Source organism: Mustela nivalis (assembly GCF_964662115.1).
Source record: "Mustela nivalis genome assembly, chromosome: 5".
NCBI lineage: Eukaryota > Metazoa > Chordata > Mammalia > Carnivora > Mustelidae > Mustela > Mustela nivalis.
The window spans coordinates 90,475,017-90,494,016 of record NC_139024.1 but is presented as its reverse complement, the minus strand read 5'-3'; the positions used below and the strand labels follow the sequence as shown (position 1 = coordinate 90,494,016).

Here is a 19,000-nt window from a genome sequence, read left to right as displayed (position 1 = left end):
AGAAAAAAAAAAAACAAACAAACTCTTCTGTACATGAAATCCATGAAGACCACATCTATAAGGATCAAAATATCATGCTTTGAGTGACCGTGAAGTCTTTTAATAGACCCGTGGGACTGGATTAACCAAAAGAATAATCAGTGGATTTTTTAAAAGATTATTATATTTTAGATATGACAAAATCTTTATCATCAACCTCTTCCCTGTGGATTACTAGTTAGATTATTAGTATCTAATAAAGGCCCTCCATGCAGTTAGACTCTGTTTAGCACTGTGGCATTTTGGAAAGATATACCGGAAGATTCCACCTGCGCTTGGTACTGTTAGAGACATAATGCATGGTGTTTCTAACATGGTTCGAGAAATTATAAGCAGACATGAAAGGCTATCTGATGATACAAGAGTTCAGTGAATGCCTAGTGTGGGGAAGTACATGGGACAGGCAGGATTCCTGTGAATGAGGAAGAGAGGTAGGATGGCATTCTCTGGAGGGCAAGGAGCAGGGCTGAACTAAGAGAGAACTAGACTCAAAGCCAGGTAGCATTTCAGGAGGCAGTAATAGGAATACAGGTTGAAATCAGTCTGGAGGGTTCTGAGAGTCTGGCTTAGGAATTTGGACATCTTTGTAGTCAGGAAAATGTAACTGCAGGACTAGGTTTTTCTTATCGTATTCTAAATATGTGATTTTGAACCTATTCTGGCAATAGACACATTGGGCAATATATTGCAAATACAATTTCTGTATGTTCTTTCTCCACCATAGGTTCTTTCTTGCAGGAATTCCTTCCCACCAGAATAAATTAAAGTTATATCAACCAACCCTTCTGACTATTGTTAAAACCTAAGCTATGGCCAATGGTAACTTACTCAGATACAGTGAGAAGTGCTGAATATTAAGTCATTTAGTATAGACCGTGTTATGTAGCACAGATACAAAATCAAAGACCCAAATGCATAAGAAATTTCTTGGGGCTTGAATATCTCGACACTAATAAAACTCAAAAACATGGCATTTTATATGCATTATTTTTCAAAGGCAATTTTCAAAAGACTTATTTTTCATTTTGTGATGGTAATATGCAGTATTAAAACACTCCAAAAACTAAATTTTCCATATTTGGGTTTTGTTTTGTTTTGTTTTGTTTTTGACGGCTAGCCAAAAAGGCCTCCAAATTTCGAGACTGGTTGGACTGCAGCAGTATGGAGATAAAACCCAATGTTGTCGCAATGGAAATTTTAGCATATTTAGCGTATGAAACTGTGGCACAGGTAAGAATGATAATATGTGTTATAGCAGGCCATACATGACCACTTTCTTTCCCTTTTTTTGAAAGATTTTATTTATTTATTTGTCAGAGAGCGAGCAGGGGACAGAGAGCATAAGCAGGGGGAGCAGCAGGCAGAGGGAAAAACAGGCTCCCCACTGAGCAAGGAGCCCAATGCGGGACTCGATCCCAGAACCCTGGCATCATGACCTGAGCTAAAAGCAAACACTTACCTCCTGAGCCACCCAGGTGTCCCTTTCTTCTTACCCCTGTCCATGATCAAAATTCCCCCACCTGCTACTCTACCAGGAATGAGGACAGCCATGAGTTTTATCCAATGACAATCTTAAGTTTTCCGGAATTTAATTTAGTTATGTTTCCTTGTATCCTCAGCCCTGGCGGGTGTTAGCGTGAAAGTGACTGTTGCTTGCAACTCAATCCTAACCAAAAATGGAATCCCCACATACTTTTTCTCAACATTGACTTCTCAGTACCCCTCTGCCTTGCTTAGAGTTTGTTTTTGAACTTTGAAAAATACCTTTCTTGCTATGTACAACCTACTGAGTGCTTACCAAAACCCAAGTCTAGAATCGCTGCTCTCTGACAGCGTCTCAAAGCACAGTCCTCTGACCACAAGCGTCAGCTTCTCCTTGCTTCTTGTTGAAAATGTAACCCAGAGCATACTTATTGAATTAGAATCTTGGGGTCTAAAGCACTAAAACTTATATATATATAAGATTTTATTTATTTATTTATTTGACAGACAGAGATCACAAGTAGGCAGCGAGACCATGACCTGAGCCTAAGGCAGCGGCTTAACCCACTGTGCCACCCAGGCGCCCTAAAACCTATATTTTAAAACACTTCACTAGTGGTTATTAATTAAACTTTGAGAATCCCTCCCCTAGAAAGTCAGAATATATTGTTTATATTCATGGGAAGGTCTGCTTACCAACAAAAGCATATGCTCGTGTCCACAACACAGATTTTCAGATGGGCTGTATCATCAATAACATTTGGAATGTCTTGCTTCTAGTTCTGCCACTTCAGTAACATTGCTAATTGATTATTTCCAGCTCTGTTGACTTTATTTCCATTACTCTGATCTTCTAGTTAGTGGACCTGGCTCTTCTTGTGAGGCAGGATATGGTAACCAAGGCAGGAGATCCCTTCAGCCATGCCATTTCAGCAACGTTCATTCAGTATCACAACTCTGCTGAGGTGAGTAGCAGAAAATCTGTCTTTGATGCCTCCATGGATTTTTCTTGGGTCTGGTGTTTACATTAGTAGTTCTTTGGAAAAGGCGATGTAGGAATGTATAGCCTTCAATCAGGAGTCTTAACATGCTCAACATCCAAACAAATACTTCCTGAGCACCGACTATGTTCCTCACCTTAACAATCCACTTAATACAGTTATTTTTTTTTTCACCTATTTCTTACCTTATTTAGCTTCCCTAGCCCTTCAGTAAAAAAGGAATAGTTGGAGAGCATGCCTCATTTCCATGGGAGGTGAAAAACTGATTCAGACAGCTGAACAGTGTTGATAATAGGTCTTTATTTCTTTGTACCTCAAAGACAAGAGAATCATTATTATTCATGCCCTAATAACTCCTGACAATTACTCATCATTTTATTTCCCAGTTATTGATCCATCTCCAAACATGGTTTAAAAAAGCATGGCTCCATTTATTCTCTGTGCCCATACTGGCCCTATCATGTGAGGGTCACATTCTTTCTGATCGCATTTATGTTATTGGGACCTCCACCAGGGGGTGGGGGGCAATAAAGTCATCTTGCCAACTTTAAGGGATTATGCAATAACTGTGTACCACTTGTAGTATGAGCTTGTCTGTGAGCTGCATGTACCTACAAACTAGAAATGTAGTATCACCTATTGAATGAATTTGCTGATATTTGACTTTTTTTCCTGGCTTACACACTAATTTCATCTAATAACCAGAGAGAAGGCAGCAAGGAGGTTAGCTTAACATCTCCATGTGTAATTGTCAGGTGAGCTTTAGATCAAGCTGGGTAAAATGTATAACCTGAAAATGTCCAAGCCCCTTTGAGAAGCTGACCAAAACTATAAATCCTCTCTCATAAACACATTCACAAATTTTGCATACAATTTCAGGATGTTGGGCTACCTGGGTGGCTCAGTCGGTTAAAGCCTCTGCCTTTGGCTCATGTCATAATCCCAGGGTCCTGGGATCAAGCCCCGTATCGGGCTCTCTGCTCAGTGGGGAGCCTGCTTCCTCCTCTCTTTCTGCCTGTCTCTCTGCCTATTTGTGATCTCTCTGTGTCAAATAAATAAATAAAATCTTTAAGAAAAAAATTACAGGATGTTCGGAGACCCTCTGAAATCATTCTCTGGATCTAAACAGTCTGGGATGGACCCCAAATTTAAGTACCTCTGCTCTAGGATACTTAGAAAATATATAAAGATATAAACAATATATTTTATCTCCAAAAGTTTGACATCTTTTTGTGCCCCTTGGAGAATCAGATTGGCTTGGAACCCAAGTAGAAATTAAAATGTTTATGCCCATTAAAATCCATTTTTTTTTCCTAGAAAAGATCATACATCATTATCAATCATCATGCTTTATAAGTCCCTAAAGCTTTACCCAGTTGATTAAACACTTTGTTTTCTTTATGTTACAAACCCAAATTACGATGTCAAAGAACACCCTTTAAAAATATCTTTGGTACATGTTCACCCTATGAATATGTGTATAAGTATGCTTTTCATTAACATCAGACAAATTTGTTGTAACATTTCTAATTGAAGAAATTTACAGTGAACATAACAAGCCTAGTTTTCCCTTAACATTCAAGGAATTGCTTGCATGGCTAGGAAAACTCTTTATTCCCCTCCTTTCTTGGTTCTCCAGGGTGGCCAAGCTGCCCTGGGCAACTGCTCAGCAACCACAGCTGCAGCTCCCAGCTCCCCAGCAGTTAAGAAAAATGGCCTGTGTGTGCTGGGTTTCCCGGGCTCTCTGGGAGGCGGGACAGGAGTGTCGGAAAGCATCCCAACTAAATATGTTAGCAAAGCCGCAGCGTTTCCCTGGCCTTCCAGACACCCCTCCTCCTATGCGACTGGTGGTCAAAATGAACATTCAGAGGGACTGGAAATCTTCCTGCCCTTTACTACCTGACAAAACATGGAATGGCCACTGTAAAGTAGGATTCTTACTAATGGACATTACAAACCAGCAACCAATGTCAAGGGCCCTTTTTAAGGGCCTTACCAAATTGGGCACAAATGGGGGACTCCAAAGACTGGTGTGATCTATATTCAGGGAGATAGAACATTCTGGAAAACAAGGAAAAACAAGCAAAAAACTGACAATTCAAGATTATTTATATGCTAATTTCCAAATGAGTGGTATAGACCAGAAGTGCAGAGGTAAAAACAAGCCCCAACAACAAAGAACTTGAGTAAGGACACTGGCATTGAAGGAAGCCGGGACTTTGATGAGATGGTAAAAGTGGAGAGAATGCTCTAGGCTTCAGAGGCAGCATAGGCATAGCTGTACAAAGGAGAAGCAAAACTCTGATTTAAATATTCAAGCAAAGGTTTTGTTGAGGAGGAAGAGGCAGTCAGATTGGAAAATTGAGTCTTAGGCTCTTAAGGAGCCTAAGGAAGAGTTGAAGATTTCTTGGCTTCTAAAGGTTGATGAGTTCAAATGTTTTAGAAGATCTAAAGGAAGGGGCTATGTACAATGGATCTGGAATCAGGAGCTCTCAAGACATGGAGCTAATACACAATACATTCTCTTTCAATGACTGTCGTTTTTGAGAGCTAAACTTATGAGAAACCAAGCTAGTTAAGCTTGGGTTCTCAGATTAGCAGGTATAATATTAATTAAAGGTAATTTTTGTTAAAGATTTATATGTTTATTTGAGAGAGAGAAAGAGTGAGAATGTTTGGTGGTAAGGGTGCAGATGAAAAGGGAAAGAGAGAATCCCAAGCAGACTCCACACTAGGCATGGAGCCTGACACAGGGCTTGATCCCAGGACTCTGAGATCACTATGTGAGCCAAAACCAGGAGTCAGATGCTTAATCAACTACCATCACCCAGGTGCCCCAACTGGAGTTAATTAAAAAAAGTTTTTTTCTAATATATGGTTTATGCATAGGAAGCATGATCTCTAGGAATTATCTTGTTTTTTTCTAAAAATAATCCATGCCAAATTAGGGTTATTTCTTATTTTTAATAATGTTCCTAGGCAGGACAATCAAAGCAATACTTTTTTCCTTTAAAAAACATTTTATTTAAAAATAATTTTTAGATTTACAGAGCCATTGCAGAGATATTACAGAGTTCCAATATGTGCTTTACCAGCTTTCCTTAAACATGTTCACTTTTAACTTTAAATAAATAATACATTTCCCAAAAGAACAACATACAGATATACTTTTGAAACCAATATGTGCATTTCAGCCAAATATTTTACAAAAGTTTAGCACAGTTTTTTTTTTTAAATACAAATACATCATAGAGAAGTGTAGGCCAGCAGATAGTATGGTTTAGTATAGTTGGTAGGATAAGGAAAATGTCGATTAATAATACCATGTATGAAAAGATTGACAGACTTTTATTGGCCTGTAAATTTCTTAGGAGCCAATATTGTGATGTTACTAATAAGAAAAAGGTTGTTGTTGTTATTGTTGTTTGTCTTATTTAGTGTTTAGGCACCATCCTAGAGGATGGACTTTGACACAGTAGAGAATGTCTGAAGGAGAGTGATTAGAGGGTGAAGAAACCTGAAAACATGTCTTATAAGAAGTGGTTGAAGGAATTTGAGGCAGCTTGACCTATAAAAGAATCATGAGAGACTATGGACTCTGAAAAACAGTCTTAGGGGCTTGAAGTGGTGGGGGGGTGGGAGGTTGGGGTACCAGGTGGTGGGTATTATAGAGGGCATGGATTGCATGGTGCACTGGGTATGGTGAAAAAATAATGAATACTGTTTTCTGAAAATAAATTAATTAATTAAAAAAAAGAAGAAATGTTACTGGAAGCAAATAAACTACATTGCAGTTCTCTCAAAAAAAAAAAAAAAAGAAAGAAAGAAATGGGGCTGAGAAAGATCGCAGTCCTCAAATATTTGAAGTACATCCACATGGAGGAGAACAGACTTGTAGTCGTAGGCAAAGAAACCAGGTAGAAATGAGGGCTGTTATGAAAGAAGGAAGGAACTAGAAATGGAAGGAGCTGGAGTTATCCACAGTGACCCCCAGGCATTGAGTTGGAGTCACTACGGAAGGCTGGTCACACTGATGCAAATACTGTCTGGACGGCATCCAGTCTGGCAGGGAATGCAGAGGCGCCTTTTGAGACATGTAAATCTGACGTGCTAACAAAACTTGCAAGTAGAAATCTCTGTATCTGACAAAATTGGCAGAAATTTTGGAGTCTGCCTCTGAAAAATCCTGATTTTATCTTAATGACAGCCAGATTAAAAATTAATGTATCTAAACCAATAGGGGTAAGATGAGGTATCATTTCTGTGGACTGGATAATGAATTGAGTTTTGATATTTGTAAGCTTCAAGAACTATTGAATTCAGGAGATCTCAAAAATTGAATGTTAGTAGAAGTCCCGGTCCTTTGATTTCAAAGGCATGTCTCTTTGGGCAGGGGTCTTGCATGAAGTCCTACCCAGAGTCTCCTGAGAACACACCTCCTCCCACACCGACTGCCCCCTCGTCTGGATCACAGCACTCAGGGAAAACCACATCGGGATCCCTAGGGAATGGGAGTGCTGGGCAAGACTCAACTAAAACCAAGCAAAGGAAAAGAAAAAAGGTCAGTGATAAGTTTTATCTTGTTTTGGTTTTCTTTTTTTTGTTTTCCCGGTGCAGAATGGATGAAGTTGGGTGTGCTTCAGAGATATGGAAAGTCTGCTCCATTTTTCTCATAATTCAAGTTTTTAGAAACAGCCAGTTTGTGCTTAACCATACTTAATGACTTCTACTCCAGCTCTTTTAACAGCTTTCTTCTGGATAAAGCAAGATTCCGATTTTTTTCTAACATTTTACTATAAAAATTTTCAAACATACAAAAATAATAAGAGAATTATAGACAATACCATAGATCTTCTATTTAGATTCTACAGTGAACATTGTACTATATTTGCTGTATTATCTACATATTTATGTATTTACATTCATTATATCGGCACATCTAATTATTCTTTTGTCCATCTGTCAATTCATCCTTTTTTTTTTTTTTTTTTTACTATATTGCAAAGTAAGCTACAGATATTAGTACACTTCTTGGCTTAATAATTCACTATGTATAATTTTTATGGTTTTTTAAAGGTAAAGTTTATACACAGTGAACCATTCAGTTACCATTTGATGAGTATTGACAGGCCTATAAACCTATTGTTTTCTCAGTCCTTGAGACGTAAAACATTATCATCAGTTTAGAAAGTTCCTGCCACCACAGAGAGGCAATCATTGTCCTGATTTTTTTTCATCATAGATTGTTTTTTTCTGTCCTAGAAATCATATAAAGAAGATGCTGTATATACTCTTTTGAGTGAAATTTCTTTTACTCCTAGGTTGTTTTTCTGAAATTTGTTTTTCAGTAGAAGTGTAATTTATTCCTCTTTATGGCTGAGTAATGTGCCATTGTATGAATACCTCAAAGTATTTATTCTCATTTTGGTGGACACCTAGGCTGTTTCCAGTTTGTGAGGTATTAGGAGTAAATCTGTTATGAGCATTATTGTATAAGTCTTCAGGGGCAGATGCCTTCATTTTTCTTAGGTAAATAGCTAGGAATGAAATTACTGACCATGCTATCCACAGTCATAGAGTGTATATGTGTTTGTATTTAAAGAAACTCTAAGACCTTATTTTTTCCCCCAAAAAATGGATGTGTCATTTTATACTTTCACTCATTGTACGTGAGGTTCCAGTTGTTTCACATGTTCGTCAACTCCTGGTGTTATCATTGTTTTTATTTTTAACCATTCTAATGGATATTTAATGGTGACTCATTACACTTTGGGTTTGCATTTCCTTGAAATTTAATGAATTTATTGACATGGCTAGATATAGTTCAACTATTTTGCTCTTTGTTTTCTGCTTAGTCTATTTTTGATCCTCAGTTTGTCTTTCTTGTCTTAATTTTGGATTGTTTACTATTCAAAAAATTCATTTTAATTCATCTACTCAATTCTTAGTGATACCCCTTTGTATCATTTTTTCAGTGGTTATGCTAAGGATTATAATATATCCTTAAATTTTCAGTGTACTTGGAGTTACTGCACTACTTACATAAAATGTGAGACACTTACATTTATAAGACTGATGCACTTTACTCTTGTCCTTCCTTTATGCTATAGTCATTATACATCTTACATTTTCGTATGTTATAAACCATAATATTATTTGTGTTTTAAGGAATCAAATGTATCTCAATGAAATTAAGAATAAAAATAGACTAACTTTACCATCCCCACTGTTCCTCATTTCTCTCTCTCTCTCTCTCTGGTTTTCTCTCTCTCTCTTTCTCTCTTTTTTTATGCTCAGACTGCCTTCTGGTATTACTTTCCTATTTTGCTCTACTAAATTTTATTTTAGGATCTGTTATGGTGCATGTTGGCTGGTAATGGTTTCTCTTAGTTTTCATATTTCTGAAAATACCCTTTTCTTTCATTTTTAGAAGATATTTTCACAGGACATAGAATTCTGGGTTGGTAGTTTTAATTTTAGTACTTTAATGATATCATTCTACTGTTTTCTGGCATCCATTGTTTTAATCATATGTTTGTATTATTGTTTCTGTGTTTGTAATGTGTTATTTTTCTCTAGATGCTTTCAGGATTGTAACTTTATTTTTGGTTTTCAGCAGTTTGACCATGCTATCCACAGACATGAATTTCTTTGTATTTGTCCTACTTAGGGTTCATTGAGCTTCTTGAATATTGGTTTATGACTTTAACTGTTTGGGGGAAATATTCAACAATTACTTCTTCAGATATTTTTTTCTGCTTCATTCACTGTCTCTCCTCCACTTCAGAGACTCCAAGGCTTATTTGTTATTTACTTTGATATTGTCCCACAGGTACTTATTTAATTTCTCTTTCAATCTTTTCTCTCTGTTTTTTAGGTTGGATAAATTCTATTAATATTTCTTTATGTTCCAGACTCCTCTGTTAGCTTCAGTCTGTTTCATGTCCAGTGATTTTTTCCCTTGTGATATTTTATTTTATACTTTCATAATTTCCACTTGAATTCTTTTTAGTTTTTATTTATCTAGTTTTTTTATTTCTCATTTATTACAGGTTTATTTTCCTTGATCTTCTTGAGCACAGTTATAATAGCTACTTTAAAATCCTTCTTTGTGGCTCAGTCAGTTGAATGTCTGTCTTCACCTCAGTCATGATCCCAGGGTCCCAGGATGGAGTCCATATCAGGCTCCCCACTCAGCGGGGAGTCTGTTTCTCCCTCCGACCCTCCCCCTTCTCGTGCTCACTGTCTCTTTCTCTCTCAAATAAATAAATAAAAATCCTGAAATAAAATAAAACCCTTCTTTGATCAATTAATATGTGGATTATTTTAGTCTCCATTGAGTATAAGTCACGGTTTCTTTGAGACTTCTTTAGGCTCAGTAGAGACCAAAATAATGCCTCCTCTCTTGGTCAGTTCTTGCGTGTCTAGTAGTTTTGAATTATATCTTGGACATCACAGATAATATATGGTAGAGATTTTTTTGTTCTGTTATATTCCTTTGAAGAATTGTTGGTGTTAATAGTGGTGGTGATGTGGGCATGTGTGTTAAGCATGCAGTTTACTATTCTACAATCAACTCTAAATTTCAAACCCAAATTCCTCTTCATTGATAGCAGCTTAGAATCTCTCCTCAGTTCATTTAGCTTTAACTGGTTCTTGAATTCAGTACCACAGAGAAATAGATTTGGGTAAAGTTTGTATGGTGAATTTGGGGTTCTCCTTCTTTGATTTTGCCTTTTTTGGGTATTTTTTTCCTCACTTTATACCTACTGTGCATGCCCTGACCTCTGGCCTATACTTCTTAGAGTCTCTAAGGTTGTGTGCCTCCTATCCTGACTGGGGCCTGCCCTTATCCTAAAAGAGTAAAAACAGGAAACTCAAGCCACTGCCTTTCTCTTCTTGTAAATTTGGCATTCCCCTTTCCAGTTTCCGCCTGGTTTTGATCAATCTCTATCACTTTCATGTTCTTGTTTTTTATAATTTGTCTAACGTGATACTTTTTATCTAAAACTCAGTTGCTACAGTAAGAATCATTTGCCATTACAAGTAGTGGAGTCATACCAAGATATAATTTAAAAATGATAGTAAGCACATTTAAGTTTAGCCGCATATCTGGTTTCCTCTTCCATTTACAAAACAACAGAACTCAGTGCTTATTTACTAAGAGGAAATTTGAACTATAAGGAACTTGTGCATATTGTAAAGTAGCTTTAGAGAATGTTGGCTATAATACTTCAGCTCACTTAATAACTAAAACTAGGTTAGCAAAGTGTTACCTAAAAGAACTCTTAAGTGGACTGAAGTTGTATGTAAGAAGTAAGAAGAAGTTGTAATTAACCTGATATAATCGTGCATTTGTATATAAAAATTTCAAGAATTCTCAAAGACATATAAAGAAGTATTTTTTCTCCTACATATTTAAACATTTCTCTCCTAATCTTGTTGAAAGCTATTGCATTAATCCGTGACATCAGAATAATGTCCCACTTTAAAGCTATTAATTATTTCTCCATTCATCCACATCTTTCTACATTCAGATTCTTGCTGTGTTTTCATTTTTACTCCTTGGAAACTTCCACTATGGTGGTAACATGGTATGATTCATTCCACATGAAATAAGAAAGCCTCTTAGAAGCTTTCTTGTCCTAGAAGACGAGAAATCTGATGTATAGCCATATTCTGATAGTTTCACTATAATCTTGAGCAAGTCCTCTATCTTCACTTTCTCATCTATAAAATGGGGTGGGAATTGGAAATGTTTAGAATAGTTGATACCTTACATTCCTTCCAGATTTAGTAATGTACGAATCCTTAAAATTATTGATTCTCTTGTCTTCTCCTTAAGTACTTTTTGTTTTAATTTCCTTAAAGGAAAGAGTTTTCTACTTATATAGAACTAGAGTTTTAACAATTAACATCTCAATTAAACTTTGAAATGAGAAAATTAACTGTTAAAACTAAATTAAATTAAATTAAAATTAAAATTAACTATACTAAATATTGTAACCTTTGGCCAAAGAATGGCCCATCTTCATCCAAAAAGACATCCTCCATAAACATAAAACTCTGGGAAAGCTATGTGTACAACATTGAATAGAAGGAAGACACTTGCCTTGCCAGTCAGATTATACATCAACCTTTTTGGTCAGTGAGTCATTTGCTCTAATCCGAGATATGTGTTACTCTGTAAGAACGAATATTTCAAGTTTAACGAAAGATCTAGTCCACCGTTATGTGGAAAGACTAAGTGGCAATTATCGAGATTCCAAGTCCTTCTTAAATTTGGATTTCCCTGGCAAGGGAAAGCTGAGAAAGAACAGGATGATTTAACTTGGCAACAATTTTTTTAAAAAGTCAGGACAGGTACAGACATGTGTAAGAGATCCAGCAGCGACAGAAGTTTCAATATAACTTCCTTGGACCACATTTGATTTACCAATTCATCTTTCCCATTCTGAGTGTGCCAACACTTTATGATATCCTTTATGTTTAAATTTTCAAAAATGAAACATATTTAACAAAATACTGAGTCCTGATGTCTAAAGAGTGCTGAAATCTCTGCCAAAATAGACTGTTTCCTTGAGCAAAGTACAGGCTGCTGGTAAAGTTCTTCCTCAGATGTCAGGTCCACTTCCTCTCACCTGCATTCATACTCTGTTCTTGCTTTCTTCCACTTTATGTATGTCTCTTCGTCCAAAAGCTGATGCTTGGTACAGGAAGGTGAGGTATCTTATGGAATCCTCCATATTCCTGGATTTGAGCACCATGGCTCTACTTATCCTTGCTGGCTGATGCCAAGTAAAATGTCTCATTAGTTTGAACTCTCAGCTGTGGTCCAAGAAAGCTCTATTGAAACTTCTGTATAAAATGCTAGAGTCACTGCTAAGTTAAAATTCTCAACCTGGTATGAATTTTGGATTTGAATGGATTAAAAGTACCTTGGTGAAGGCCTGAATGTTGGCAGAAATATGAAGAGATCAATTGAGGTGGCAACAACACTGGAAATACATCATTTCGGATTTAAGGGTTCCCTTCAAAGAACTCAGTGGGCAAATCAAGAAAGTGTAGGAATGTGTATGGTAACTGCATGTTATTTACAGTTACTTAACTCTAGCAAATAAACCTGAAGTTAATATAATAGAAAATCTAACGTTTTCCACAAAATTGGATATTTCCATTTTTATGTTAGCTTCACCTTTTTGTCAAAGAGCACAATTCAGCTATAAATTTCTAGCTTATGTTTCCTTCCACATTCTGAAATCCTATTTGATTACCATGCCAGAGCCTCTGAGAGATGTTGACCTAAATGTTCTATGGTTTTGACAATCTCACATTGGCCATGGAGGAAAGAAATAAAAAACAAACCTAAGTTGCAAGGATAAAGGAGATGCCATAGAGGAACTTCCCACCCAACATAATATGCAGGATACTGACCCTCTTGACACCTCTCTTCTGTATTTCCATTGGGAAACTTAACTCTAGATCCAGCTAAATATTTGCATTCATTTCCATAAATGGGTAGACTGCCTCAACCGTTAATGAGTCTCTGTTAGTCCTATTCATCTTTTGGAGTCAAATGAACACAGAGAAGAGCCTGTGCCTTTATCAGGTACCTGGTAATTGCATTTCCAACTGACACAAAGTACTTGGAATAAGAACCAAGAAAGCACTCAAAAAAAAAAAAAAAAATCCTGTGTACTTTTTTATCAGTGCCAAATGAAGGGTTAAGTTAACAATTTGTGTTGTTTGGGGCATTGCAGATCTGTTATTAGGGTATTGTTGGAATGAAATTGAGAAAGATATTCTAAAGTAAATTCCTATTTGACTTCTTTCAATATCTTGGTAAAATAATAAAAATAATCAAGATCTGCTTTGTTTTACATTTCATATCTTATTTCAGGTTCAGCTTGGATAATTAGCCAATGCTCTCATTTAATCGGAATTTTCAAATTTTATTACTAGTTATAGGAAAAGCATGCACAAGGTAAAGAAAACACATTTGAAAAGTACAGAAGGATATACAGTGAAAAATGTCTCTTCTGATCCATGTCCTTTAAACACACAGTTAGACTCCAAAAGATAAGGTATTACTATTCCTGATTTTTGTATACCCTTATAAAAAATGGTCGGTTTGAATAATTATGTAGTGTTCAGTCTTTTTAAAAAATCAGTGGTAACATAGTACCACCCAGTAGGACACCTTGCATTTTTTCACACCATACATCGTAGAGATAGTTACATTGGAGTATATATGGAACTCCCTTGTTCTTTTTGGTACTTACTATAGTTTCTGTAAGTATAGTTTCATTAAATGGATATACTATAATTTATTTTAGTGTTCTCTCATTGATGAACATTTAGTTCATCAATCCTAAGTGTATATATACAGTGAGTTCTGCAGTGAGTGAGTGTGTGTGTGTGACTCTGATAGATATATAGATATAGACCTATATAAAATTTTATAACTGTGTAATTTATCTGTAGGATAAATTCTTAGATGTGAAATTGGGTCCAAATGGTTGTACACTTTCACTTGATAAGATTTTGCCAAATTACTATCCATAAAGGTCATATTGGTTATACTCCTACAAGGAATTATGAAATTGGTAATTGTAGTAATTATCAGAAATACAAGTAATGATTATGTGACCATGACTGACTTATAGAATACAATTAGAGTTATACACATACTACTATTTCTTTCTCTTGATTCTGTAATGTTAATGACTGACATCTGCTATCCACTGCAGTAGAAAGCAATTATAATTATTATCCCTGTTTTACAGTTGAGGAAGCCGAAGTGCAGAGATATTATATAACCTGACAGAACTGGTAACGGATAGGCTTTGGATCAGGTATTTGGGAAACCAGAGCCTGCAAGTGAGCCATGAGACTATCTTCTTCCTATTGAGGTTTTAAATTTTTTTAAATTTAAATTCCATTAGCCAAGGTATAGTACACCATAAGTTTTTGGTACAATGTTGAGCGATTCGTTAGTCCAGTATAACACCCAGTTTCATCATATTTAAATAGTATTACATACATTTCTTAAGCTGGTATCCATACTTTCTTTGCAAATAGTCCTTTTCTTCCATGTGTCTTTTTATACTTTCAAACTTGCCTTTTACACTTGAGGCAGATTAAAATAGAAAGGTTTTGTTTTATTTTATTTTTGCCCTGAGGACACCTAGAAAATTAGAAACCAAGTTAAAATGATTGTCTGTGACAGCTCCAGTATTATAAATAAATATATAGCAATCTCATATTTTTCATTTTAAAATTGATGACCCTCAAGTTATTTCAGAAATATGCCCAACAAGCTCCCAAGAAACATTTACAATAATAAATGTTTAAGTGGTTTTTTTTAAAAAAAAAAACAGCTTCCTGCAGTTCTGTTAGCAATCCCCCATGAAAATTCTCATCTGCGCACGAGTGGTTCTATTCTCCTGGACCTTGACGTGAGGGCCTAGGTGAAATATTGTGGGCATAAAAATTGCATTTGGTAGGTCTGCTAGGAAGGGGTCACGTCAAAGTCATCTTTGACTTGTTAACTCAATCTTTTTTTAAACGTTTTGTATAGTAGCAGGAACGTGCATCCTGAAAGGGGGGGGGGCATCCATTTTATAAAAGTTTATTTTCATATTTTACACACTGTAGTTCTGTTATGTGTTTTTGATTTAGTAACAATTTATGTGTTTTTCTGTCGCAGAGCACCGCGGCCTGTGGTGTTGAGGCTCACAGCGATGCCATCCAGCCCTGCCACATCAGAGAGGCCGTTCGACGCTATGGCCACAAGATTGGCCCCCTTTCCCCATTCACAGTACGTAATAACAGAGTTATAAAAAGTTATATTTATAATCTGAAAGAATTTTGATTTTCAAGTGGTCAAATGAAGAAGCAATGGAATTGTTGAAAGCAATTTGTGGTGGCTGTAATTTTGTTGTATAAAAGTGGCATAATTCTCTTGGGAAATAAAAGTTAGTCATTTTTGTCTCTTTTTGGAAGGACGAATTTTTTTTCTACAAAATATTATTTTCTTTCAATTACAAATTATGCTTTTTTTTTTTGCTGGGGCTTATATTTTCTGTTTTTCAAAGCTTAGGTTTATAAAACCTTTTTGTCAAATTATATGTCTCCAAATATTGCTAGAAGCACTTTATATTTTAAAATCGGTTAGATTGGCAATACCACTTCTATCAGATGTCCTGCTCCTAAACCTACTCTGAGTTGGAAGAAGAAGTGATTTCGTCACTGGCTTTGAAGTAGGCTGAAATGCAGATACTCTTTCACATCTTCAGATGGTTTTAAAGCTTATAATCAGGGTTTGTTGTTGTTGTTGTTCTTGTTGTTGTTTTAATGGAGAATTAAAGACTTTATATTTTAATAGCCTAAGGAAATTGTGTGTGTGTGTGTGTGTGTGTGTGTTTTAATTAGGTGCTCATCTTGTGGCCCTTTTTAAAAAACCTTTATTCATGTTAATAGAACTTTCTCCAAGTCTTGGTTTATGAGGCATTGGTTTGATTTTCAGAAAGTGAGGTTGGATTTAAGACTGAGTAACAGCAGAATTTATTGTCTGTTTGCTTTCTTTTTATTCACTTCTGCTTTACTATACCAAAGCAGAGTATATACATATAACAATATGTATGTATATATATACATACATGCATACATAAGTGTAACAGAGTGTATGTTTTCTTCTGAGAGAGAAATTTTCTCCTGGATTTTACTGTGACCTGTTGATAGAAATCATGATTTCTTCTTCATTAGATCATCTGTTTTTCCCATTTTTTAGTTAAAGGGAATGCTTTCTTTCCATTCTTTATTGTCATTTTAATTGTATGGATTCTCACTGTTACAGCAAGCATTTATCAGAAGCCTTTTATGTATGTCTTCAGAAGCTTTTTGTAATGATAAGTATTATTTTCACTTTTGTTTAGTATTTAGAATCTGTCTTCTATCTTATGAGAACATGATTTCAGTACTGCTGATGAAAGCACTATATCCTTCTACATGCGTGTTTTTAGATGATTACAATTGAAAGGGCAGAATGAAATCAAGCATCTCTTGTTTTATTTTTTTCTATTTTTCTATTTTCTACATTTCTATTTTTTCTATTATTTTTCATGATAGGTGAGACTACTTTTAGTGATGAGTCAAAAGAAAGATGAAATTTACAAAATAGGAGATGACTGATAGAATTTAAAAACAGCTGTCTTTTGACAAAGGATTAAACATACCAAGTCCACATTTAAGAGCCAACTAATAACTAATAACTAAAAGGTTGAGGCATTGGAGTGGAGAGAGAAGGAAAAGAAGGTAGTGTTGATAATAATGTAGAAGTAGTTAGAGAGTAGCAAGGGGAAGCTGGTGTTTTGAGAAAAAACCTAAAATGGTAACTAAAATAATGGATTAAAATTATATAACAGAACATGTATCTAATATAAGGAGAAAATCTTCCATTCATAATGTCTTTGGTATTTCCTCAAAAGGAGGTGGTGGTGGCTCCTTCATTCTTCCACCTTTTTTATACTTAACTACACTAGATAGATCACTTAACCATCTTGGTTGATGCCATTGTGTGTGTGTGTGTGTGTGTGTGTGTGTGTGTGTGTATTCATTCCCTCATGTCTAACTGGTATCCTGTTACCCGTGCAAGGTTGCTTTGATAATCTAAAATTGTGGCATATGGTCAGAAAATGTACTTTAAACTTAGTTCAGATACAATTTAAGCTAATTTTTATCTAATAAACATATAACCAATATGATTTTTAAGTTAATGATACAAGTTTTAAATGCTTAATTTAAATAGATCTGGAAAAATAGAACCATTACCAGAACACAGCAAGTGGTTAAAAAAAATCATCAGAGAGGGGCACCTGCATGTTTATCATCCCCTAGAAAGGACCCAGCTTGAGAGGTCTGCTTCATTACCTTGGGCCATACTAATTTGTCCAGGCTGCAGGACTGAATGTGCTTACTCTATTTTATATCATGATTAATATGATCAGGGAAATACAGTTTCATGGTATACATTACAGTACATAAATCTGCCCTTTATTTTTATTGAAGTATCGTTGACACACATAAGCTTAAGGCGTACAGCATAGTGATTCCACCTCCCTATGTATCACGCTCTGCTCACCACAAGTGTAACTACCATCTGTCACCGTGTGACACTATTATAATATCATTGACTATATTCCTCATGGTGTACCTCTCATAAATCTGCCTTTTAAATTAGTTAAAAATTCACTTTAAAGTGGGAGAGATTTTATTATACCTAGACTGTGTATCTGTATCTGCCATGGCTCCCACATACCTTCAACTTTCTCAAAGGAGTTGCTTCTGATGTTGGGGAATCCTGTTGTCCCATTCCCTGATGCCCACTCCCAGAGATATACTTCATGCTGCACTAGGGACTCTTTGCTACCTGGGCTTTGAGCTGCAGCTTGTAAGAAGAGAGGAGGCATGTTGACTGCCTCTATAGTAAGCCTAGGTTGAGACCTAAATTTTCATACAGCAAGGCTGAGCTCAGTCACCTCCAGCATAACACCTCCTGTGTAAACTAAAATGCTCATGAACAACTCGTTTATGTATATGAAACATAGAAATTGTCTATGCTCCTTGTCATTCCAAATCTGAAGTGCTTGTCTGGTGTAGATATATATGTGATATCTAATTTAGAATATCCAAACTTGATTCGTATGTAGGAATTCCCAGTAATTGGAAATTGATTTAGAGAATTAAAGTAACAACCAATAGGTTACACAGAAATTTAATTCCAATTTCAACAATAGAGCAGTAAAAATCTGTTTTTAGTGAGTCATCCTCCTGTCTTCCACCATATTATGACTGTTGATATAATTTTGTAAAAAATCCCAGCTTGATCTATTTCAGAACTGCAGTTCACTGCATAAAGAATTATGAGTTCTTCACTTTGGTTATTAGTTGGAATGATAGAAGGAAAGAATGATTGAAGCCCTCTTAGGTGGAGGTGAGGAAGAAGAGCACAGGTGCTGGCACGGAGAGGAAGGGGGCAGAGAGCTGAAACAGCCTGGCTGTGAGGACGTGCGAGTGGTGGAGACACTTGTAAACCACCATCTCCACTCACCCTGTTAGAGCAGTACTGTGTTTAGCTTATTGGTTTTAGTTGGTGATTGCTTTCTTTTAAAAAAAAAATAATTAATTAATTTTTTTACTAACATATAATGTATTATTTGTTTTGGGGGTAGAGGTCTGTGATTCATCAGTCTTCCACAATTCACAGTGCTGGTGACTGCTTTCTTTTCCCTGTTCTCATTCATTCTCAGTCCTATGCAGAAGGTCAGAGAAAATATCATACCTAAAGGATTGAAATAATTTTTCTGACATTAAATTATTAATTAGACTAATTGATGGAACCAAGGCTAAAACTCCCAGCTCCAGAATCTGCTCCCTCAATACATTTTTCCAGCTGTCCCCACCCCAATATACCTGAC

At 35.9% G+C, this 19,000-nt stretch overlaps 1 protein-coding gene across 7 annotated transcripts in view; it reads left to right on the top strand.

Moving 5' to 3' along the window:
• The window catches only part of SUPT3H (SPT3 homolog, SAGA and STAGA complex component), a 574,965-nt gene that overhangs the window by 442,071 nt on the left and 113,894 nt on the right, over positions 1–19,000 (top strand). For 6 of the 7 annotated variants that reach the window (XM_082733219.1, XM_082733218.1, XM_082733217.1 and 3 more), the window contains 4 exons: positions 1,157–1,269; positions 2,379–2,486; positions 6,916–7,083; positions 15,232–15,342. In XM_082733219.1, the coding sequence (XP_082589345.1) occupies positions 1,157–1,269; positions 2,379–2,486; positions 6,916–7,083; positions 15,232–15,342 (500 nt within the window). Of the gene's footprint in view, positions 1–1,156; positions 1,270–2,378; positions 2,487–6,915; positions 7,084–15,231; positions 15,518–19,000 lie in introns of those variants that run through there. The other variant, XM_082733216.1, reaches the window with a different exon arrangement.